This window comes from Octopus sinensis, linkage group LG2 (assembly GCF_006345805.1).
Source record: "Octopus sinensis linkage group LG2, ASM634580v1, whole genome shotgun sequence".
Taxonomy (NCBI): domain Eukaryota; kingdom Metazoa; phylum Mollusca; class Cephalopoda; order Octopoda; family Octopodidae; genus Octopus; species Octopus sinensis.
The window spans coordinates 120,621,808-120,649,206 of record NC_042998.1 but is presented as its reverse complement, the minus strand read 5'-3'; the positions used below and the strand labels follow the sequence as shown (position 1 = coordinate 120,649,206).

The window sequence follows — 27,399 nt, the reverse complement described above, 5'->3', positions numbered from 1 at the left end:
GTTGTTTACACACCCGTCTTTGTGTTTTTTTGTAAATTCTCACTATATATATACACACACACATATATATACATACATACACACACACATATATATATATATACACACATACATACACACACACACATATATATATACATACATACACACATATATACACACACACACACATATATATATATATATATATATACATATACATACATATTGTGTGACACCTTGGGTAAGTGTGTTCTACTATAGCCTCAGGTTGACCAAGGCCTGGTGAATGGATCTGGTTGATGAAAACTGACAAAAGCCCATTACATATGTGTGTGTGTGTGTGTGAGAGAGAATGTCTGTGTTTGTCCTTCACTACTGCTCAATAAACATTGTAAATCCAAGGCTTCTGTAGAAAACAGTTGCCCAATGTGTCTTTAATGTAGTGCAATGGCACCTGAAACTGAAAACAATTAGCTGCAAAGCAAAAATCGTAAGCATTAAGCCATGCCTGCACTTATATGTTTTTGTTTTTTTCCTAAGACAGTAATTTAGGAAGACTAAGCTATTTTCGGTAGGTTGGGTGACAGTGTTAAAACACCCTTGGATTGCTACCTATGGTGAAATTGTAACAAAACTTATTCATTGAATGTCAGAATAAATATTTTGTCACATTCAGAGGAAAATTACAAAAGTAGAAAAAAAAAGATTATATCTAGCAAATATTTCAATTGCTTTAACCCTTTAACATTTAAACAGGTCATATCTGGCCCAAATATTCTACCTGTGTTATGTTCAAATTGGCTGGATCCAGCCTCTCACACCTACCCTGCAATGTCATTTTAATAATAAACAATCACATCTTTGAAATCTCAAAGCTATGAGATAATACAGGATTGATTTTATAAAAATGCGAATAAATAACTATTTCCTTTGACAAAGTAATCTAAATGCTAAAGTGTTAAACTCTCAAGTAAAAATATTGAGAAATATTTCATACCACAAAATCTGTATTCAACGGTGTAGCCTTGAACCTGTCCAGATTTTGACTGTAAAGGAGGTGTCCACTCTAAATGTACCACTGTTCCTACTTGATTGCGAATGACAGGCTTGCCAGGAGCTGCTGGTCGATCTGAAAAACCATGAATGACAATTAAGTAAATTCTGTAGAAACAATAAGAGTACTCAGTTAATTAACTTACATCAAGACTAGCACTTATAATCATTCCTCGTTAACATCAGTTCAATTGTCTCCTGCATACATTAATATATAAATTTGTTATTCTACTGTATTTGTCACAATCAAATTAACTACACGATAATGGTTGCCAATTTTACTTCATCCTTGTTTCAACTATATATTTTAAACTATTTAAAAAACTTTTCACTAGGTTTGCACATGTGAGATACAGTTTATATGCTCAAAAACTTATCTTTCCAAAGAATACTGAAATACTCCAGCTGATGTGCTTATTTTTATACATTTATATAAACATATATCCATGCATGCACACACGTGCACAATCAATTTCTTTTACTGGTTTTAGTCAATCTCAAAACCACAACAGTTATTTCAATCTGATACTCACTTTATTGATATTTGTTTGCTAAATCACTAAGTTACAGTTTCTGATATGACAATAGTTTTTTTATACCTGATGTTTCAAATAAATAAATAAATACAGAGACACATACATGTATATACATGCACACATTGCACACACACATATACATATAGTCTAGACTGACAAAGCTTAGCGCACATCAGTACATGTATTTTTTGCTATTTACATATAAGAAAGGCAGTTCTGAGAGAACTGGGAATGACTGATTTGGTGTTTGAAACTGATGAACTATACTTGTAGAAACATGTGCCTTACAGTCCAATGATGTAATCTGTATCCCAGCAAGAAGTACTTTCTTACATTGTCTATAAGAACTTCTCCTCTAATATAGATACCAAAGTGAAGGTCTTTCCATGTGTTAAATATAAATGTACACAGTTTTATTTTAATCATTGCTGGTTAGTGTGCTTTTAACTAATTAATTGCAGCTTAACAAAGCTTAGTCCATGCCAGTATATGTATTTTTTGCTGTTTACATTTAAGAACATCTGTTTTTAGTGGGCTGCTAACAACTGATTTGGTGTCTAATTGATGAAGCATAGATACACAGAAACACCTGTCTTACAGTTCAATGATATCATTTGTAGCTCTGCTCAGTGTTTCACACACATAGTTTATTAAGAGAATTTCTTCTTTGAGGCAGTTACCACAGTGAAGATAATTCAATGTTTAAATGTACACAAACATATTATAATATAAATGTACATATGATAGCAGAGATACTGATTGGGTTGTACATCTCCTGTAAGAATATCAGACCAAATGACTCGCAAAATTTGTTTTAACTCTTTGTATTCTGAGTTCAAATCCCACCATGGATTATATGGCTTATACTGCCATGTTTGTAGTGTTTAGTGCAATATGTGAGCTATGAGGCACAATAAGGCCGACAAGAGAGGAGTATGCTGAGTGGGATAAGAATGAGGCTAGCAAGGTCAGAGGAAAAAAGGTCATTGTAGTAGAGGTAGGCTAGAGAGTGAGCAGAAACATCATATCTGTAAGCAAGTGGGTGTAATTGTGTAAGTGAGCCACTGTCAATCACTTGAATAGCCTATATTTTCTGTGACCTGAAATGTTTGTATAAGTAGTAGCTGTGTCAACCCATGTATGTAAGTAGTACACCAATGTGGATTATGCTCAAACTCTGTAAGGGTTTTATTTTTGGATGTCATTTTTACCACATTGTGAAGTAGGTGGGGGGTCTTGTTCAGGGGGCTGCAGTACATTGACATGAATTAGTAAGATCAGAACTTTTGACTATGTGGTCAGTTGTCCAACACCTCACATTTAAAAACTGATACTTTTAGACTTTTTCAAGTCATAAACATAGTGATAAAAAAAAGAAATAATATAAAAAAATATTTGAAAGTATTAAATATATAAAAAAAAATGGATATTCCAGAGTAAAAAATAGCAAAATGATAAACAGGAGCAAATGAGTGTGTGTGTGTGTGTGCATGAATGAATGTATGTATGATGTATGTGTGTGTGTGTATGTGCAAATAATGAAGGACTGTGTCTGTTTATGATGATAGACATAAATGTATGCATGCATATGTGTGTGTATGTATGCATGTGTGTGTGTGTGTGTAATTGCATGTGCAGACATATATGTGTATATATAATTTATACAAACCAATGACTGTAATTGAAGCTCTACTCATCACTGTGCCCAGATCACTGCTGCCAATACATAAGTATTCTCCATCATCTAACATGGTCACATCGGATATCTATAAAGGAGGAGACAAGACAAAACCAATGAAATAAATTCTAGGAAGAGTTGGGGTTCTCATGTACTAGTCGAATAATAGCTATACTGGTTGTGGCAGCCATAGCGGAGGTGACAGTAATGGTAGAGACAGGAGATACACATAGGACTGGAGGTGAAGACTGTGGATGAAAATAATGAAAAACCACAGTGGTAGTGACAATGATGATAGTGATAGTAATGATAACAATGGTGGTGATAACAATCAATGATAATGATGGCTATAATGGTAATGATGACAACGATGGTGATGATGTCTATGATGGTGATGATGTCTATGATGGTAGTGATGACTATGATGATGATGACAATGATGGTGATGATGATGATGACAATGATAACGGTAAAGATGATGATAATGACCACAATGAGGATGATGATGAACATGATATAAATGACAATAAGAATCAGGGTGGTGCTGATAATGATAACAGAGAAGATGATGATGCTAATGATAAAGACAATGAAGACGATGCAATGATGATTATAACAGCCAGTGATACTTACTTGCAACCGTGCCTCACCATTCTCATCACAGTAACTAATTGAAGTTCTTGCACTTGGTATCACAGTATTGGAATCTGGAGACTTCCAAGTGATAGTTGGTCTGGGGCGACCACAGATACGACAAGTTAACACAGCCTCTTCTCCTGCGTTTACTGTTATATCGGCGAGAGCCTGCTGAATGGTTGGTGCAACTTCATAAATAAAATCAGAACTACTCATCTAAAACAAAGAGAGTAGTTATATTACCATTCTGAATTTGCAGTGTTTTGGTATGCAACAAAGGAAAATAAGTTCTTGTATATTTAACAGTCATGCTTTATACCACAGAAAAGCTGGGGGCATTTATCAACAGAGGAGAGTTGATGGGTGATGAGAAAGTGCAAGTTACTCCAGATAATCTTTTACACCTGATCTCTATTTCTTGACGATAAATGCCCCCAGCTCTTCTATGCTACCCTTGGCCTAAACAGCCATCTCAGGCACTGGCACCCTTTACCCTCATCAAGATGAAAAGGCTCAATCAATGGCTACAAATCTGCTACTTGGATATGAGTCAATGCCAACAACGACATCATGGCGATAATACTGCTGTTATTTTTATGATAACACTAGTAAAATGTTTTGTACTATAAATATTTATCATAATAATTTATACTAGAAATGTTTGTATCATAATATTTTATATCAGAATATTTATATCATGAATTTATCTCAGTATTCATGTAATCTCATTCATATCAGAACATCATGAGAAACCTTTGACTTTTTCCATCAAAGGGCTTTTTTAACTCAATATTTACATGCTATTATTTATAGCTTTATCTACTTTGTGTTCTACCATTAAAAAAATTTATATAATATTTATATCACAATATATAAATATATATATATATATATATATAATATTTTTATATCATAAAGAATTATATATATATTGTGTTTACATCAGAATTATATCATATTAAAATCTATATCATTACATATATACATTAAAATATTTAATACATAAAAGTATATATCATATTTATATCCTAATATTTATACGTAATATTTTATATTATAAAATCATAATATTTTATATTATATATTATAATAGCATCCAATATGAACAATAATATAATATTAAGGATATCTTAAACCAACAAACCATACATTTTTATAGAAAAGTACTGTTGAGTTGACTCAATCTGTTCTAGAACATGACAGCCAAGTTACTGGCTATGTAAGTAACACATTTGTAAACAACATTGGCTACCTATTTCACTTCCAAATGCATGCTGCACACACTGACATAACAAAATCCCACTCAAACTCTCTCTGTTTAATTCCATCAGTTTGGCTGCTACAAACACATTGTCCTAAGCATGAAAAATTCATTAATCATTCCAACCCAATAAGACAGTTCTGGTGATGTGAGTGTGCTATTTTCATCACTGTCAGATTGTGTATTCCAGAGCTGTACAATATCCCCACAAAACTGTTTCTACATAGTTCTATCCTAATTTATGGAAATATGCAATAGTGGGTCCCATTTCCACAAAAGACAACCTCTTTGACCTTACCAATTACCAGCCTGTCACTATTAGTGCCTTCCTTTTAAAGGTGGTGGAGATAGCTATAATTAATGTTTCCATTTGTTACCTGGCCAGTGTTTTAGTTGTATACCACTTCCACCATGGTATGCTCAGCACAATAGCTAGATACATTCATCAGTCTTTCTTCCCTATAACTGCCATCAACTGGAATTGTCTCCCCAAACACACTGACCAACAGCTGAACATCCCTATATTAATCTCACAAATATAAACCAACAATAATAATCATGGGCAATCCTATCTTCATCATCATCATTTAACGTCCATTGTCCCTGCTGGCATAGGTTGGATGGTTTGACTGAGCTGGCACACTGGAAGGCTGCACTAGACTCCAGTCTGATTTGGCATGATTTTCTATGACTGGATGCCCTTCCTAACACCAACCACTCTGAGAGTGAAATGGGTGCTTTTACATGCCATCGGCACGGGTGCCATTTGCATGAAACCGGGGTATGTTTACATGCCAATTAGTGTGACACCAGTATCTGCCACGACTGCAATTTTGCTTGGCTTGATGGATCTTCTTCTCAAGCATGATATAATGCCAAAGGTCTTGGTCATTGCTTCCACAAGACCCAATACACGAAAGGAATACAGTTACTTCACCTCTGTGAGGCCTAATGTTCAAAAGATGTACTTTATGTGCCACTAGCATGGGTGCACTCGGGTTGATGGGTCCTCTCAAGCACAGCACATTGCCAAAGGCCTCGGTCACCAGTCATTGCCTCTGCGAGGTTCAAAGTTTGACACTCATGTTCACCACCTCATCACATGTCTTTCTGGGTCTACTTCTACCACAGGTTCCCTCCACAATTAGAGATCGGCATTTCTTTACACAGCTGTCCTTGTCCATACACACACAGTTGTCTCTCTTGCACGCCACATTTGATTCCTCTTATGCCTAACTTTTCTCTCAAGATGCTTACACTCTGTTGAACATGCACACTGACATTGCACATCCAGTGAAGCATACTAGCTTCATTTCTTTCAAGCCTACGCATGTCCTTGGCTGTCATAGCCCATGTTTCACTCATGCAGCATAGCTGTTCACATACAGGCATCAAACAATTTGCCTTTCACTCTGAGAGAGAAGCCCTATGTTATCAGTCAAGGTAGGAGCTCTCTGAACTTTGCCCAACGTAATCTTATTCTCACAGCTATGCTCTTGGAGCATCCACCCCCACTACTAACTTGGTCACCTAGATAACAGTAGCTATTTACTACCTCTAGCTTGCCCCCTGACAGTTGATGGAGTCTATTTTCTGCACATTTTCAGCATTTATTGTACCTGTCCACCTTTCACATACAAAAGTTAGTTTCCCTGTTAACCTTCCGCTGATGTTGCTGCACCTTTTATATGTCCAAAGCTTATACTGGGTGCATCTTATGGAATTTCTACCTACACCTTTTCAACAGACTGAGCAGGGCCATCTATCTGAAGGGATTTGTGATTTGTCTGCCTTCCTACTTACTAAGACTTTGATTTTTGCTAGATTAACTCTAAGGCCTTTTGATTCCAGACCTTACTTCCATACCTGGAATTTCTCTACTTCAGGTAGTAATTCGGCTATCAGAGCAAGGTCATCAGCCTAGAGGAGCTCCTACAAGCAGCCTATCTTAAATTCCTCTGTTATTGCCTGGGGGACTATGATGAATAAAAGTGGGCAGAAGACAAATCCTTGATGAACCCCTATTTGTACCCTGAATTCTATGCTGTACTTGTTGCTTACCCTCACCTTACTGGTAGTGCCCCTGTATAAGGCTTGTACAGCTCTCACCAACCACTCGTCTATCCCTAGTTTCCACATTGACCACCAGATAAAGGATCAGGGGACCCTGTCAAAGGCTTTCTCCAAGTCAACAAAAGCCAAGTATAGAGGTTTATCTTTGGCTAGGTATTTCTCCTGCGATTGCCTTACCAGAAATATAGCATCAGTGGTGCTTCTACCTGGCACAAAACCAAACTGCATCTCATCTAGACTAACTCTCTCCCTAATTAGTTGGGTTATGACTCTCTCTGTAATTTTCATCAACTGATCCAATAATTTGATACCTCTGTAATTATTTCTATCTAAGGCATCACCTTTACCTTTGTAGCAGTTGACTATGGTGCTGCTACACCAGTCATTGGGTATGACACCTTCATGAACCTGATTTATAATACAGGTAACTAGACCATATCCCACACTGCCAGATATTTTAAGCATCTCAGCGGTGATTCCTGATGGGTTGGGAATTTTCCCTGTCTTCATATCCTGAATTACTTTATCTACCAGGGTACTGTTGATTCGGGTAGCTGGTCCCTCAATTGGGTCAACATTTAGCAGACTCCTATTCCCATTCATTCTCCACATTCTGCAGTCTTTCATAATGGCATCTCCAAGCCTCTTTCTTTGCAGAATCATTAAAAGCAAGTGCACCATCATCCATGTAAACACATTTCTTTCCTATGACATCACAATTTTCTCTCACATACTTCAGTTCTTTGGCCCTCATGATACTGAACATAGGCAAACTTCTTTTCTACATCTCCTTTGGCAAAATATACCTGTTTCCTAGCTTCCTTTCTGGCTATCTGATACAGCTCCCTGCTTCCCTCACTCTTCTGTTTCTTTGGTCTAATGGCCCTGTATACAGTACTGTATACCATGTTACCCTAGATCTGGAAGTGACTTTGCACCAATCACAGGAATTTTCAGTTGCCCTCTATGTCCCAAGTTTGTAACTCTTCCTCCCTCCCATCAAATTTCACAATTAGGATGTCCCTAAGTCTCTGACCATATGAAGGGCCCTTAAGCTTCCAAATCCTTCTTTTCCAGATTGGTCTGCTTCTTGGCATCCTTCTGGCCTGGAGTCTCAAGACACTAATGACTAGTCTATGCTGGAGGGTACGTTCTTCACCAGGGAGGGTCTTTATATCTAAGAGCAACCATGCAGCCTGCTGTTTGGTGAGAATCTCTTCTCTAATTAATTTACAAAAAAAATAATTTCCTAAAATAGCCCGAACACATGCAGGTTGATATCTAGGGGAAAATGAGGGTACAGAGGAAATTCTAAAGGCATATGGTTCTGGAAAGCAAGGATTGAGCAAAGTGCTTAGTGCAGCTGAGACACAGCAGGGATGATAAGAGGAAGAGAAGTAGGTCAACAGATTGGCCTGGGCAGACATGGTTCACATCATCTACTTGAGAGCAAAAGTTATTATAGATGCAGCAGAAGAGATAAAGAGAACATAGAGAATGTTTGTGGACTGGTGGTTGTATTGTGTTGATGAATGAACTGGTTGGCCTTTTTAATGCACTCTTGGATATATGTGTGGCTGTCTTAATCAGCAGTAACATACCATGTACACAAACAGTAAGTACTCTAATGCAAGTGTCTTTTTGTAGAGGCTTACCAACAGACGCTAGGATGTATCAGTCATCATAAAACATTCCTGTTTGGATATTAAACAAACAAATCTTCAAAAGAGTGCAGTCAAAACCTCTCTCATTCATGTTATTTCATCTACAATAGAAAAATTCTAATCCAATGTAAATAGATTAATAATGGATTATATTCCTCTCATTCTCTCAAACAGTCTTCCAAGATCAATGTTTAAAGCAGATTAACAGAATGACAGTTTAATAATGTCAGCTCTGTAAATGTACAATGTAGAGCAATTTAAGACATCAAGACACCTACTTTTGATGTTGATGATGGTAGTTTGCCATCTCGACCCAAACTCCTACTTTTCCGTTCCAAAGTATTTTTGCTGTCAGATTCTCTCTTCAAACTAGATTTACGTAACTTGAACATTTGCCATGATGTTTTTCTGGAGAAGAATGAAAAAAAGAAAAACATAGCAATTTGACAAGGATTTTACATGTCATAAATATATATCACATTAGTTTGTTTTTTTATGGGGGTTTTTAAGAGAAATTTAAAGAATAGAGATTCATAATAAAGATCAAGTTCATAAATATATATCTGTGTGTGTTTGTGTGCAAGTGCACGCACACACACATTCACATGCAAACATATGTACAGAAGATGAAAAACAGAGGGGAATGCAAATGAAACTGGAAGTTAAAGACAGAGATTTGACAAAAATTACTATAGTGATTAATGTTTGTTTTTAAGACAAGTTGTATAGATGTTAAATCTTTTATTTTTTAATTATTTTAGTCATTAAACTGTGGCCATACTGGAGCACTGCCTTGAAGAATTTTTAGTTGAATGAATTGACCTCACTACTTTTTTTTTTTTCATCTTGGTATTTATTCTATCAGTCACTTTTGCCAAACTACTAAGTTATGGGGACACAAACACAGACACACACATACACATGATGAGCTTTTTTCAGTTTCTGTCTACCAAAATCCACTCACAAGGCTTTGGTTGGTTTGCCCAAGGTGTTATGCAATGGGACTGAACCTGGAACCATGTGGTCAGGCAACAAACTTCTTACGACACAGCCACACCTGTGCCTATATTAAATTGAAGGATTACTTAATACTTTTTTTTATGGAATACATATTTATTAACTTTTGCATGGGAAAGATTGATAGTGATTTTAATGTTTGAAGCTTGTTTGCCTTCATCAGACTGTCTGATGAAGGTGAGCAAGTTGAAACTTTAAAATCAGTGTCAACTTTTCCTTATAAAATTTATATATATATATATATATATTACTGAGATGTAATGATTTATCATCTTCAGTTCAGTTGGGTAGCTACTGTACTTCATTTACTGGGATTGTAAGTTCAAGCCTAGTCATATTCTTTTATTCTTTTACTCATTTCAGTCCTGCAGTTGTTGTCATGCTGGAGCAGCTCATTCCTCTGATATGAAAGTAAGTACAATGTATTAAGATTTGTTACAGTTTCATAAAAGTACTTGTAGCATAGAGGAATATTACATTATTAGGTTATAGCTTCAATTGCATTCTACAGTAAAAGTGGTTCGTCTCTTGAAGTAAAGATCAAAAGTGATAACAACTCTCAATGTAAAAGAGGCAAGTGTATAACAATGCAGTTTTTAAAAGTATTCTGGAGCACTTTATGCGGACTTTACATCATCACAAGAATGAAATGTTTCAGGACAAATTCTATTTCAAGAGAAATTATGTATTTTATGGTTATCCACAAACTTGTATCAAATGTGTATTTCCATGAGTAGTGACAGTATATATAATTATAAATATACATATATTTACTGAACAAAAAGTAAAAAAAAAACAAAAAACAAAAACAAAAAAAAAACATTTGCTTGAGGCATTCAGAATTTAAATCCTTAATCTATTTCGATACCACAACATCAACACAGAGACTGATTGATTAGATAGATATATAGATAGACCAATCAAGTGACAAGCAGATAGATATACACACAGTAGTGTGTCAAAAACTGAAATTTCACAGATCAACAGACATAGGTTGATCAAGTAAGTATGAGACTAAAATAAGCAATGGGGTTGTTATGTAATTATCTAAATTTCATGGTGGTATCCAACAGTTCAATGACTGAAACCAGTAAAAAATAAGAAAAACAACATACACACAAATATAATTGTTATCATTGCTATAAACAAAAGTTTATAGCACTGCTTAAATACTACCTTTAAGATAATATGTTAGCAGAGGTGTGTGTGTGTACATGTATATATATATATATATATATATATATATAAATAAATATAAGAGAGTGGTCACTATATGGCTCACTCTAGCACCAGTTAATCCAAAAGGTTTCAACCACAAAAATACATGTTTCCCATGAAAGTCAGTACGATTGTTAGCTCACATGGACAGGGCAAATAAAAAATAACAAAAATACAGATTATTTTGGGACAATTGTTTCGCTATTAATGAATTAAATGTAATTTTACTTACAAAAAAATCCACTTGTAGCTCGTCAGCCAAAACTATCTGGATGAAATCCACTCAATCACACGCCAGATTTTACCATAACGATAAATACACGTGTGGTTCAATTGATTACATCCAACGTTATAATTCAAATGCCCCAACTAACAGCGCGCCAAACTTTCACGGAAAACAAATACTGCATTTAGAAATAAATGCAGCATAATTATAATTAATTAATAAGGGTGAGAGAATTAGATACTAATTTAATAGTATGTCTATTCAACACCAAGTGGCCTAGTGCTCCGAGAAACCTGGATAATTATATTTTATAATATATTATAATATTTTTACAAAATAAATATAAGAGAGTGGTCACTATATGGCTCACTCTAGCACCAGTTAATCCAAAAGGTTTCAACCACAAAAATACATGTTTCCCATGAAAGTCAGTACGATTGTTAGCTCACACGGACAGGGCAAATAAAAAATAACAAAAATACAGATTATTTTGGGACAATTGTTTCGCTATTAATGAATTAAATGTAATTTTACTTACAAAAAAATCCACTTGTAGCTCGTCAGCCAAAACTATCTGGATGAAATCCACTCAATCACACGCCAGATTTTACCATAACGATAAATACACGTGTGGTTCAATTGATTACATCCGACATTATAATTCAAATGCCCCAACTAACAGCGCGCCAAACTTTCACGGAAAACAAATACTGCATTTAGAAATAAATGCAGCATAATTATAGTTAATTAATAAGGGTGAGAGAATTAGATACTAATTTAATAGTATGTCTATTCAACACCAAGTGGCCTAGTGCTCCGAGAAACCTGGATAATTATAATATTTTATAATATATTATAATATTTTTACAAAATAAATATAAGAGAGTGGTCACTATATGGCTCACTCTAGCACCAGTTAATCCAAAAGGTTTCAACCACAAAAATACATGTTTCCCATGAAAGTCAGTACGATTGTGAGCCATATAGTGACCACTCTCTTATATTTATTTTGTAAAAATATTATAATATATTATAAAATATTATAATTATCCAGGTTTCTCGGAGCACTAGGCCACTTGGTGTTGAATAGACATACTATTAAATTAGTATCTAATTCTCTCACCCTTATTAATTAATTATAATTATGCTGCATTTATTTCTAAATGCAGTATTTGTTTTCCGTGAAAGTTTGGCGCGCTGTTAGTTGGGGCATTTGAATTATAACGTCGGATGTAATCAATTGAACCACACGTGTATTTATCGTTATGGTAAAATCTGGCGTGTGATTGAGTGGATTTCATCCAGATAGTTTTGGCTGACGAGCTACAAGTGGATTTTTTTGTAAGTAAAATTACATTTAATTCATTAATAGCGAAACAATTGTCCCAAAATAATCTGTATTTTTGTTATTTTTTATTTGCCCTGTCCGTGTGAGCTAACAATCGTACTGACTTTCATGGGAAACATGTATTTTTGTGGTTGAAACCTTTTGGATTAACTGGTGCTAGAGTGAGCCATATAGTGACCACTCTCTTATATTTATTTTGTAAAAATATTATAATATATTATAAAATATTATAATTATCCAGGTTTCTCGGAGCACTAGGCCACTTGGTGTTGAATAGACATACTATTAAATTAGTATCTAATTCTCTCACCCTTATTAATTAATTATATATATATATATATATATATATATATATATATATATATTGCTTGCTTATGGTAATCCATCAAACACACAACATACTGTAGACTTTTCCCTTCATTAGACATCATTACTGGTAAGCAAATATACTAACTTGAGACTTCCACCTTCATCAACTGAGCCTAAGACAACTCCTGGAATCCATCCTTCAGCTGCTGGTGAAACCTCATTAGCTGCTCTGTGGACAAGAAACATATTATTTTGGTTTGTTGTTAAGATTTGAACTTTCTCTCCTTTGTTAACGGAGATTTCATCTTCCTTGATAGCACTGTAGTCAGCAATTACCCTGGCTAATGAATAGTTGCCACCATCACCACCACTCTGCAAGTAAGTAAATATGAAATATAAATTAAATAAATATGAAATGTATATCAAATAAATATGCAATATATATAAAAGTAGCTATACCATCTTGCATCATTAAATGCTCATACCATTTAACATCATTATCATTAAGTGACCATACCACTGTACATCATTGAAGTAGCCAAACCACTGGAGTATCATTAAGTGTTCACCCTACTGGACATCAATAAGTAATCATACCACTGTACATCATTATTACAAACTTAACTGAATCATTCCCACTCCATTGATTCACTGTGTGATACAAAATAGTAGATAGGGATCACTGTTGATGACCTCAGCATCTATGGGGTTCTATTCTTCTTAACCCTTTAGCATTCAGATTATTCTGTCTTAATGTAATGCTTATTTATTCACATTGTTTTGAATTGATCAGGCACTATCTTGTAACTTTGAGATTTCAATGATGTGACTTTATTTTTAGACATTGTAGAATAGGTGCAAGAAGCTGGATCTGGCCAGTTTGAACATAAAACAGGTAGAATAGTTGGGCCAGATATGGCCAGTTTAAATTCTGAAATGCTAAACAATAAGCAAGATGTGGCTTCCAGTGGCAGGTAATAGAGGGAGGTGAAATACAGTGTTTAAGGTACCACATATGGTGTTCACAAACAGCTTGTGTATGCAAGGAAGGTGGTAGTAGAGAGTAGAGTAAGATTATAGTGAAATAGATGGTGACATGATAGTGGTAGAGGTTACAGCTGAGAGATGCAGCATAGTACAGCAGGAGACCTGACCATTTGTGCAAGCTTGATGAAATAATCATTAAAATAGTGGGGTACTGCATGCATCCTCACCTACCTATTTCTGAATGCACATGTCCCTTCAGTCCATTGCCTATTCTATATCCCACTTCTCACATATCCACTGTACTTATTCTATACTCTCTTATCTCTTTATCGTCTGTAACATGCCAGCTATCAGTGAGAGGAGAATACTCAGCCAGTGCATATTGAATATGCCCCTCTTCCTCCCTATATCACCCATATCTTGCTACCCATCTTTCCTCAATCCAACCAAATTATGACCTTCGAATGGAGAGGGATTGAACGCTTGCAAAACTTTACCCAACCTCCTTGCATCTTCTGTCATAACACTTTCTGGAAAATGTTACCTAAAGGATATGCTCTGGCTCCTTGCCATCATTATTTCAACTTTTCTTTATGCATCACTCTATCTACCCATATATAACTTGGGGTAGCAATGCATTTCCTTCTACTCAACCTACTCCTCTACCCTTACCACTGTCTCTATCTCAATAATTTCCCTGGCACAACTATTCTCATATTAACTACTTTCCTAATGCCTCTATTAGTCTTTCTCTTAACCTTTGCTCAACAATAAACCTGTGTGACTCCAATAAGACTCTCATCTTGATGAACTGTGCAACCCATGCAAGCATGGAAAGCAGTTGTAAGAGGATAATGATGACCATGATATATATATATATATATATATATATATATATATATATATATATATATATCTTTCACACTAATTCTAATATTACTCTTTCACTTTTTGCTGTCTCCTCTATTATTCACACACTCAACACTGTTCTCTGTTTCTCTCTTCAGAGTTCTCTTTCATCTCATAAGCTACCAGGTACACCTCACTGGTGCTGGTGTTATGTAAAAAGTACCTGGTACATTCTGTAACTTGTTGGTTGTTCAACTCACTGATGGCAAGGTAACTTCTACAGTGTTGTCATTTTGAGAAAATGCACCCGACTCTGCAAATGTTATTGGTGTCAAGAAGGGCACCTGATGCAGAAACTTTGCCATTATTAGGATATGGTCCTCTGTCTACTTGGATCCTGTTGAGTTGGTCAACTCATGCCAGTATTGAAAATATTAAAAATTTCTATGATGATGATGGTGCTGATGAAAGTATGATGATAGAGGCATGATAGTGGCAAAGGTTACAGCTAACAGATGGAGACATGGTGGAGTAGAACGTAAGGTTATATAGATAGACTGATCAAGGGACCAATGCTTGAAATACTTGGGTAGCAATGTGGTTTATGGTAAATGTAGCACACTTATCAGAACTATGAAAGCAAAAATGTTTAGGTAAATATATCTCCAAAGATCAAATAGACAAATTTACAACCCCAACACCACCACCCATACACATCTATTACCTGCATAGCTACCTCCTCACCACCATTCTAAACCGCTATTAACTCTACTACACCATTAATTGCAATTTAATCTGTTTCTTTAGATAATCATTCTTGAGAGAGAGAGAGAGAGAGAGAGAGAGAGAGAGAGAGAGAGAGAGAGAGAGAGAAGAGAGAGAGAGAGAGAGAGAGAGAGAGAGGTGGAGATGGAGATGAGAAGGAAGTAGGAAGACAGTTAAGTGAAATTTAGTAAACGCTTAATCTCAGCTGAAATATCAAATGGTAAGTTTTGACAGGTCATGTCACAGGTTCAATACACTCCAGCGTAACTGTTGGCAAACATCAGCAGAGATTTAACATCTACATTTCTTCTGACGAATGTTCTAGAAAAGAACATACCAGTGTTGTCTAAAACACTGGCAGAACTGGTGAAAGAATGATGGCAGCTGAGCTTGCTGGATAACAACTGATAACAATGTGTGTGTATGTATAACTGCATGCACATACACACGTATATACATACAATGTGTTTTGATTTTTTTATCACAAACAGCATGTGTGTGACCACATGCATTCACTTTCACACAATCAGTGGTGAAAAACAAATGTGTATATAGGTGCATGTACATATGCACATACAAGTACACACATACACACACTATTAGTCATAAGAACAAAAAAAAAAAATGAAAAAAAAAGAAAAAAAACTTCTACCTATTCCTGTTACATACTTTCTCCTTAGTTTCTGTATAATTTTACTGTTAGTATGTCTGATATTTGGACAGAAATTTTATCAAGAAAGCCTCAGATTAAACCCCACCTTTCCAGAGGCATATTTGTGTGTATATACCTGAGTGAGCGAAAGTGTGTGTGTGTGTATGAGCGAGAAAGAGAGAGAGAGAAAAGAGAGAGAGAGAGAGAGAGAGAAGAGAGAGAGGAGAGAGAGAGAAGAGAGAGAGAGGGAGAGAGAGGAGAGAGAGAGAGAGATACAAGCACTATACAATAAAGTACAGATATAAGGTGATCATCTCAGCAGCAATCTCAGCTTTTAAAAAGTTGATAGCTGAGTTACGATAAATATTCTAACTTCATACAGAAAATAGCAAAAGAAGACGTAATAAGGAAGGGAGGGTCGCCGCCACTGCCACCACCACTACTACTAAATATATAGCTGCTTCACATCACTATGTATCAAAGAGTTCAGTGGAAAGAGGTGGTGGAACCAAGTTAATGATTTATCAAAGATAAATAAAAAGAAAAAAATTGGTTATAGAACAAGATAATGATTTTTAACATAGGCACAAGGCTAAAATTTGGGGAGGATGGAGCTGTTGATTCCAGTATTTGACTGGTAGTTATTTTATTGACCCTAGAAAGATGAAAGGTAAAATTGATGTTGGAGGTATTTGAACACAGAACAGTGTTGGAACAAATAGCGCAAAACACTTTTTTTTTAACAATGTTCTTACGATCACTATTACAGAACAAAATAATAATAAAAGACACAAAATCAAAATATGATTGTACTTTTACTATGATATGAAGTCATATGAAATAACAAATTTAGAAATGTTGAGCTAACATTTTGACATATAAGATACATTATAGTAAGAGAGATAGAAAGTATTATCTTTACAAAAAAAAAAAAGAAAAATACTAAATTAAACTTTTTACTATTATAACTTTGCTATTGAGCTGCAAATATTTAATGTCAATTGTATTCATTTAAGTGTTTTGCAATTATTCAGTACTGCCATAACCATTTAAGATTGTCTGTACAGAGCTTTAATAACTATCTTAAGATGCTTTTTGAAGGAGATAACACTGTTTCAAATAGGATTTTAAGAACTTTTGAAAAATAGTTAAAAATGCCACATGTCCAACAGACTACACTATCAATTGTCTTTGTCAGTATGAAACCATAATCTTGGTCTTCTTTGCATTTTAAACGCATACATCTTGTTCCATGGCACAGTAGTATTTCTCACATTAAATGGATGTGCTCCTTTCATCATGTGACAGTGGTTTTAAGTGATTAAGGATATTGAAAGAGGAGGAAAATTGTCTGGAAAATCTGAGACTCTAGAAATTGAATGGTAGGTAACTTAATCTGTTGCTCACTTTAATACAACTACCTTTAGCAGGATCCATTCTGTTGAAAATATTCGGATCACATCTTTGGTTTGAGGATAACTTCCTCCCACCAATAAAAGAAAAAAACAAACAAACAAAAAACCCTGAAACGGTGCATGGACACTGATCTTCTTCCCCTGAGTAAGTTTTGTAATTTACTAACAGTGGGGCTTCATCGCATAGACAAAAGATTGATTTGAATGTTAGAAAATTGTGATTAAAATACTTATTATCATTCTTGATAGTTCTTTGGTGTGTGTTGAGGTTACTAAATTGTAGGTTTGTAAAGTAACTCTACAAGAGTATTGCTGTAGCTGGTCATGTTATTGTTAAATTGTAGGTGCATGTATAGTAACTCTAGATGGCATGGTGGCAGGGTTGATAAAATATCAGGTAAGATATCTTACTGCATTTGTTCTGGCTCTAGGCACTTTGAGTTCAAATACCACTGAGGTCAACTCTTTCATCCTTATATGGCCATATAGTACTGTGAGAAGGGCTGTGAGTACCACTAACAGCATTCTATTCTCCAAGGACTGCATGAAGGGCTAGCAATTACTTCTCATACAATGACTGATATGCTACCAAAACTATCCAAGGATGGCATGATATGCAATATGGCACAAAAGAGAAATTAAGAATTACGAAATAGTGTAACTCTCGCTGCAGTAGCAATAGCTGACCAGGTCAGCTTGTTGAATTGTTTGTGTGATGAATGCAGCTAGCCAAGTTAAATTATAGGTTCATGTGCCTACAGTAACTAGGTGTAGGAAATTTGGTAGTTATTGCTATCATACTGGTTTCAAATTTTGGGACAAGGCCAGCAATTTCAGGGGTACCTATTTTATCGACACCAAAAAGATAAAAGGCAAAGTTGACCTCGGTGGAATTTGAACTCAGAATGTAAAGAAGGATGAAATGCCACTAAGCATTTTGCCCAGTGTGCTAACAATTCAGCCAGCTCATTGCCTCTTGTTACTGCTGTCATATTAAGTGACTGTATAGCAGCTCTCTCCCTAGTTAACTAGTAAGGTTTTGTAGTTTGTTTGTCTCTGCTGTGGCCACTAATATGGCTTTCAGATACAACTGTTGGGTAGTAGAGAAAATACAACATACTCATACTGTCACACTGCAGTTCATACAATAAATCACTGCATGTCAGAGCACAGTTTTGGTCTTCTGCTAGACAAAGGCATGTAATATCTAGGGTGCTAGATCTGTGGATTGCACCCAAATTTTCAACTAGGTACCAATATAAACATGACTAACCAGAAATGATATAAGAAGAAAAAGCAGAAGACTGAAACAAGCAAACTTACCGGAATTGTTTCTAAATCTGATTGGCTAATGTCCATTCCAATGGTTTTTGAACTTATAGAATCACTGTTAGATCTTTCTTTATTTTCTTGTACAATATCAGGCATCGAATGAGCATTAGTGAAACTTTCAGATGATTTTGTCCCAGAAAGATCTCCTTTTGACTTTCGTAAAGTATTTCGGAATCCTTCAAAAATTGTTTTCTTTGGTTTTGGAGATCCCACCTGACTGTTTGTTGGAGATGAAGAAGACGATGGAATTTTCTTCAAGTCTGTAGGTTTTTTTGAATCATGTGTCGTTTGTTTAGAATCTAATGGCGAATTTGGGCAAGAAAATTGGTTTTCCCGTGTTTCGAGTTGGTCCTCTAAATGAGTGACATCTGTTGGCCAGGGACCTGGTACAGATCGACATCTTGCATGTTTGGATGTCTCTAATCGGCCGGATTTATTCTTTGAACTAATACCACTAGATGGAATAGTGTGCGCAGTTTGTAAGTGGTTTAATTTGGCTTGGGCTTTACCAGAATTCTTTAAGAGAGCTTCTTTAGCAAGTGTTCCAAAATCAGGTGTTGATCTGAAAAAGGGGGGAAAAAAGTCAAGTTAACTGCAGATCAAATTAATAAATCTTTCTCAGTTATTTCTTATTTTCAACATAATATAATCTTATATGTGTGTGAGTGTATACACACACACATCTACATTTGAAACAGGAATATATAAATATACCAGAAAACATGAGAAAATAAAAAAATATGAGAACCTGCTGGAACTGAAACTCATGCTTCCTCATTGACTCATATTAATGACCATTTCACAATGTGTCCCCAACAAAATCTCCCTCTTATACTAACACCATTAAGCCAGTATGTCAGATTTTGAAATTTTTTGAACCTTGTCTATATCCTGTCTGCCTGTTTTCATTTTGATTTCATTATAAGAAAATATCCAAATCTCTTCTTTAGAGGAGTAACATCTCATTTAATTCACTCAGATCAATATATAGGAAAATACTCAGGGTTGGCAGCTGCATGAAAAACTATTAGCAAATTGGGATGTAATATACTTAATGTAGTGAGCAAAGGAATTTTAGTGATTCAAAATTAAATCTCTAATGAGAAGAAGAGAAAACTAATTTGGATCAAGAAAAGCAAGGAGACAACCCCAGAATTTAAATTAAATTCAGTAGTATGGTGACAACTCTGGAGATGTTTCAGTTTAATTAGAGCTTATCAGCAAATCCTTGCCTAATTGTTCTTGCCAGATCTTTAATTAACAGAGATGTATATAGGATTTTAGTGAATAAATGCTGAGTGGAATGATAACTTAAAAGAATGGCAAGAAAATACCAGGGCACTTGCTGTAGTAAAGACAAATAATAAAGACCACACTAATATACTTAATAGTAACTTATTTGTACTTTATGTTACAATCTGTAAATTTGATAACACGAAGGTATGTGGCCTAGTAGCTAGAATGTTGGTCTCACAATCATAAAATCATGGACCTGATTTCTGGACTGAGTAGTGTATTGTATCCTTGAGCAAGTTACTTCATTTCACATAGCTCCAGTCTACTAAGTTAAAATTGAGTAACAGCTGAGTGCTAGTGCAGCTTTCTCCTCCCAGCAGTTTCATCCTCAACATTCCACTGGCTCAAAGGTCTGAGGGCTGAGAGGGTGTTTGTCTGCTCACAATTACATAGATATCTAAAACTACTAGCAAAAGTGTGGTACACGCTTCTAGGTCATATTTGCTTAAGAGTGATGGTTACGCTTAAAGTTTGTTAATTTAAATCTTCAAAACAAACAGGTGAGACAATGAACTGTACAAATAAGGTTCAGAACAATCTCAAAATTTAACCCATCCTGGAATAGATTTGCTAATACAGGAAGTAGATTATTCTGTTAATGACAAATAGTACAATGGTCACTAAATCACACTATCAATATGATGATGTGGACTCAAGTCTTACAAAGTTCTGGCATTTTAATTCTCTTTTCAATGTATTTTATCAATATCTGTTTGCTTAAAATGTAAAGACGTATTCCTTAACCAACTATATTTCATAATACAATACATACACATATTTTTACATTTCCCTACATATATATATATTTGAATTTAAGAATTTATGAAATTTCAGTTAGTTTATTTATTATTAAGCTTACTCTTAAAAAGTGTTTTAAAAGCGTTTACAATTATAGACAATATTTACTTGCTATTTTCGTAAAATATTTAAGAAGATATGTCCGTTTGAAAAAAATCTCATTATATTTTAAAAGGGAATTTGTTAATCTTAAATAAAACCTGTTTTTAATGATGTAGAAACAGCTATAACTTGATTTGTCATTTGTTTATATAGAAATAATGAAAATGAATTGAATTTATCATTTAATGATTCAATTATTTAATTATTCAATCTATTATTTTGTTTCTATTTCTGATTTATATATATATATATGTATATATATAAAAAGAGAGATTCCATTAAAACAATTATCAATAATGTTTATTTAGTATCTGCTCAAGCATATGGAAAAGCTTACAGTAATTTTATTTTCCCCCCGACCCTTGTTTACTTACTGGATGTTAAGCAGGGTTCCTATTTGACACAGTCAGGCAGACTATGGCAACTAGTGTTATGCAACTTGCATTTACAACACCTATTGATTATGGAAAATATTTTGAACAACTAATAACCAATGGTTAGAGCCAGCAGTTCAACACTGTACAGCCACTGCAGATTAGACTTTATGTTTTTAAATACTCCTCATGAAATAATTTTATTGCTTGGATTTTCAGTTACATGGCCACTCTACATTACACTTCTTTGTAATTGATTACTAGCATTGTGGACTAACATCCAAGTCCTGTAAAAGGAGCTTTCTATGATAGCTACATGATTCACTGAACCCATATCTTTTACTGCTCATGTGTGTGTGTGGTCAATTGGACTTTACAGCAGATGCAGGCTGTTTCAATGTTTTCATACCTCACTATAATAAGATATGTAAAAATTCTTTGAAATGGGCCACACATGTGCACAGTCAATAAGTTGATTAAAGAATAAACATTCTTTATGTGTAATTTAAAGACTCCTTTGATTTCCTGATAGACAACACACATACACATATATATTACATAGAAACAAATTTTAAGTAATAAAAAAAATACATACATAAATTCACATTTTGATAATATCATTATTTTAAACCTTATACATAAATATGACAAATACATACATTATATACAAGAACATAAACATATATATATATGAGAGAGAGAGAGGGCAAGAGAATAAAAAGACAAAATATTAATATTAGGTTAGTTTATAGCAAGATTCAAATTACCCATCACCATTTGAAAAAATAAAAAAGAATGTAAAATCAGTTCTGAGTGGAGTGTATATAGAGAGGAGAAGGTTAGTGTAGCAGCATCAACAGTGGCTGGAGCAATGTGATGATGATGTCTTAAAAGCAAGGGTTTAGGGAGTAAATCATAACTGGATATCTTCAATACAATTATGCCAGTGAAAATCTGAGATGATGATGATTTGTGTTCACTTGTTATAAGACCAATTCTTATAGGTGAGTACTTTTAGGAAGTTGTTTAGTTCCAAATCAGTTCTGACAAAGCAGACTTATGCATTCCAACCATGACCATCCAGTTTTTTGGATATCAAGAACTACATTGTGCTATATGCACTTTCTCTCTTTCTTTTCTTTTAAGATGGTAGAGTGTGATCTGAGGAAGATTTGGTTGTAATTTCTTGCAGGTTGAACAACATCCAAAAAGCTTCACCCACTGGCTTGGTTTGTATACTCAGCTGAACCAATGTTATCTTGAATAACTCCCAAGGGGAAGGAATGTGAAGTTGACCATAGCAGGATTTGAGCTGAGAACATAATAGAAAGAGAGTAACCTGCTGTCTGAATGATGAGTTAGTAGGACACCCTACTGAGTCTGCCAGCTCTCTATCCTAATAATGACTTCTGACTTGGGCACAAGGCCACAGATCTGTAGCAAAGGGGTATCACTGATTAAATATATCTCAATATATGAGTGGAACTTACTTTATTTCATCCAATGCAAGAGGATAAAACAAGCAAGTCAAGCTCTGCAGGTGATTTAGCATTCAGAATATAAAGGGACATAACTAAACACTGCAGGGTAGTTGGCATCACACCCTACTGCTTCCACTAAATTACCATCCTGGAACACTAATAATGATAATATCCTATAACAAATTGCACATCTTACATAACAGAAGTATTTACATCAAACTTTAGCATTTTCTCCATTTTTGTTTTGTTTCTTTTTCATTTTTTACTCTCAGATTGATAAAGATTGTTGTAAATAAACCATAGAGAGTCTTCACTGCTATTTTTGGCAGCTCATTTAAATAAACTTTGTGTTGATATTGTTATTTCAGACGTCAGTTCTGTTTACATTATGATTTGCTAAATGCACATTAAATAATTAATCATAGAAAGTCTATTTACTTTAAGAATATTCAGGAACAGTATGCAAACACTATCTCGTGTTTTCACAGACACAGCCCTAAAGTCTTTTCACAAAATGGAATATCATGCAGAGAATATAGTCTGTAAGACTGAAGACTGGTTTTCTAAACCAGAAGTTGTACTTTTTCTTCCAACTCTCATGCCAAATTTTCATAAACATCAAAGTAGACATGCTTATAAAGAGACAGAAGTACTGAAGTAGGATTCATTTTCAGGGAAATCTTCAGTATCAAAGACAGCACTTTATAGGGTTTGGCTTGCATCATTCTAAGATTACAGTGAGCAGCCACTGGCTGAAATGTGTCAATATTTAGATGACAAAATGAAGTGTTTGAGAAAACGAAGCATAAAAGCAGGGAAGCAAGGTAGGAGATAGCCATAGATCCCAGTATGGCAAGAAAAAAATTATTTCAAGGAACCAAAAGATGGATGATATTGGTATGCAGAGGGGGTAAAAAAAAGGCAATTTTAGTACTCACTAGATACAGTGGAGTGGATACTTAACCTGACTTTTGTTTAAGTTTGACATTCAAAGTTGGTAGAAGTAATGCTTGTGTTCACAGACAACACAGACTAGCTTATGGCGGTGAAGATATGGTCCTGTAGCCTCACACTCATAGAATACAGAAGCTAGCCGAAGAATTAACAGTCTAAACTATTAACATCAATTCTGTTTTAGAAAATGAAAAACTGTTGCAATGAAATATTATAGTAACAATATTTTGTTGAAACTGAGAGAATATTTTTGAAATGAAGAATCAGCTATCTTCAAGTAGAGTTTAAACCAATATATATATATATATATATATATATATATATATATATATATATATATATATATATATATATAATATATATATATATATATATAAATTGTATCTCTGACTACTACCTCTAAAGCAGAGATAACAATAAAAGTTAATATGTATTTTACTGAAGTTGTTTGATGGTTCAAATTGACCAGTGGTTTCATCTTGGCCAGAAATCTTCAATCTGATGATTCTCAGATTCCCAACTAGGATACAACTACTACATAAATAACTGTGAGTGCTGAACTGTTCAATTACATCAAAACACACACACACACACACATTTATGAAAAAAATTTCCTCACATTAAAAATTATCAATTATTTACATAAAAAAAATCCTTAAACAAAAGCAGATTAACACAAACCTTATGAAAGGAATTTTTTGTATAAGTGCTTTATGATTGATTCAGCTTTTCAAAAAGCTGAAGACAAGCATTTATACACACACACATGCATATATACAAACACACACACACATTTAAGTAAATAAGGAACAGCTTTTCTTTCAAACATTTTACATTAAAAATAGAACACAAGAATTTCATCTTTTTTATTAAGATTTTTATATATTTCTTTTAGTTTGGAATATGTGTGCACCTAACTCCATTAACATTTCAAGACCTCAGTCTCATCATCTGAATGAACAGATTGTTGTAGTACTGACATGTTGTTTGAGTGCTTTACAGTAGACCGCAAAGGATCATGGGAATACTGTTTATAATAGATAGAAATCACCAAAGTTAGATTTAACATAATTTAACAGTTAAGTCCTGGAGCTCAGTGGATTTCATGCTTTATTTTATGTGTGCTGTATCTGCATGTTGATTTTGGACACAACTTCCATTGCTGATCAAATTTTTTAATGGATTTCTGTGCTATTAATTAATAGTTTTCAACGCATGAGAAAGTGCCATACTTGTTTCTAATGGGTTATGCAGTTTACAAGTTTCATGTTAACATTACAATTTGAATATTACGTTGGTCATCTGAAATACATCTTGTGGTTTGTAAGTTTGTGCTTTCATATTGATGATAAAGTTTATATTTTGGTGATTCTGTAATTTATTTCTAACTTTGGTTAAGTTGATACATATTGTATTTTATTTAATGATTTTTTTAAACAACCCATTAATTCATTATTTTGTTGTATCTCGGGAAGGTCATTATGCTAATAATAAACACATGCACATCAACCCTTCTGAGATACAACAAAGTATGTTTCAGCAAGTGAGTTGACATCAAGAATCTTGCTAACCAAATACTAAAATGAAATTAATCAATTAATATCTTGCAATCAGGGCTGTGTGTGCTTCGTGTATTCCTCCTAGGTGCTGCATATGTTGTATCAATGTGGGCTAATTCGTTCTTATGATGTTCTGTGTAGGGATAAATTTACAATCCAATATGGCTCTAGAAGAAATTCAGACCACATCACCACACCTTTTTTTTATAGATATAAATACAAGAATTAGGAATAACAGCTTGATGCAGTCCTCTGATTCAGGTTCTGTTGAACAATCCAAACCATACCAACACTGAAGATGGATGCTAAATGGTGATGGTGATATTGATGACATACAGCACTTCATTATACACAAAAACACCAACAAATACCTATATATGTATGGCAATAGTGAATGTGCTTTACCTCTTCAGTTTCACTGCTTTCAGCTTCTATTTGTCCCTGTGCTACATTTTTGGACGATCATCATCATCATCATCATTTAACATCCATCTTCCATGTATGCATGGGTAGGACAATAATGTACATTAATTAACTATGACACAAAAAGCCATGGAGAAATCCATGCAAGGAATATCATTGCAAGAGCATATTCAAAATGAGATAACTTGAGGACAGACTGGAGTGAATGGCATGATTGTAGAATACCAAAAGCACAAACTGTTGAGTCAGCCATGTCGCAAACTTCACAGACAACAAATAAATCTGTGTAGTTACTGAGTGGTATCTAAGAGATGAGGAAAAGTTACTTGGAAGGTCCTCATGACAATGGGAAGATGATTTAGTTAAATGATTTGGACCAAGATAGAAAAGAATGGTGCAACCAAAAAAGAATTGGAAGCACATGTGATGGCAATAACAACTATATCTATCTATCTATCTGAAAAAATCCAGTGAAATCCATGAAGGTAGAGTCAGTAGATCCAGTGGTAATTCAGGTGGAGTACTGGTATGTGGATGAGGTGAGGTGCTGAAAGTTTGGGAAGTGGTTAAGATATGCAAGTCCAAAGAGTAGGATGTTCAGTCAGGATCAAACTTTATACACTTGCTTGTTGTTCATACACCTGTCTTTGTCTTTTGTTTTTCTATAAATTTCAACTATCTATCTATATATGTAATCTATCTATCTATCTATCTATATATGTAATCTATCTATCTATCTATATATGTAATCTATCTATCTATCTATCTATATATGTAATCTATCTATCTATCTATCTATATATGTTATCTATCTATCTATCTATCTATATATGTTATCTATCTATCTATCTATCTATCTATCTATCTATCTATCTATCTATCTATCTATCTATCTATCTATCTATCTATCTATCGTGGGTAGAGACAGAAACAGAAGGGGATGCAAATGCCTCAGAGACCTGCTCAGACGATTCCAACTGTCTGACAGGTACCGACTCGACCACCCAAATGCACCAACGTGGACATGGAGCAACCGCAGTGGGTCGTCAAGATCGTATCTAGATAGGATACTGTGTAGGACAGTAGACAAGGATAACTTAGGATGTCCACAATTCCACACAGTCAGCTACACGGATCACAAATTGGTGACGTGTACGCTAGACTTAGATAAGGCACATAGACAGGGTCCTGGGTACTGGAAACTGAACGCATCATTCCCGTCCAGACAAGTTTTCAGAGACCGGATTAGCACACTAGTAAAGAGGGCTTTGACGGGAGCCATCATCAACAACAAATGGTGGTTTGCCCTCAAGAGAGCAGTAAAAGCAGAAGCGATTAGGTACAGCAAAGCACTAGCCATAGATAGAAATAGAGTAGAGGGTGAGCTAGTTAAGAAGCTAGAAGAGGCAAT

General features: G+C 34.7%; 1 protein-coding gene across 11 annotated transcripts in view; it reads right to left on the bottom strand.

Moving 5' to 3' along the window:
- LOC115231823 (kalirin) overlaps nucleotides 1-27,399 on the bottom strand; it is a 567,567-nt gene that overhangs the window by 31,033 nt on the left and 509,135 nt on the right. For 10 of the 11 annotated variants that reach the window (XM_029801773.2, XM_029801756.2, XM_029801786.2 and 7 more), the window contains 6 exons: nucleotides 18,993-19,563; nucleotides 13,147-13,373; nucleotides 9,162-9,291; nucleotides 3,883-4,101; nucleotides 3,241-3,337; nucleotides 980-1,111 (listed from right to left, as the gene is read on the bottom strand). In XM_029801773.2, the coding sequence (XP_029657633.1) occupies nucleotides 980-1,111; nucleotides 3,241-3,337; nucleotides 3,883-4,101; nucleotides 9,162-9,291; nucleotides 13,147-13,373; nucleotides 18,993-19,563 (1,376 nt within the window). Of the gene's footprint in view, nucleotides 1-979; nucleotides 1,112-3,240; nucleotides 3,338-3,882; nucleotides 4,102-9,161; nucleotides 9,292-13,142; nucleotides 13,374-18,992; nucleotides 19,564-27,399 lie in introns of those variants that run through there. The other variant, XR_004997260.1, reaches the window with a different exon arrangement.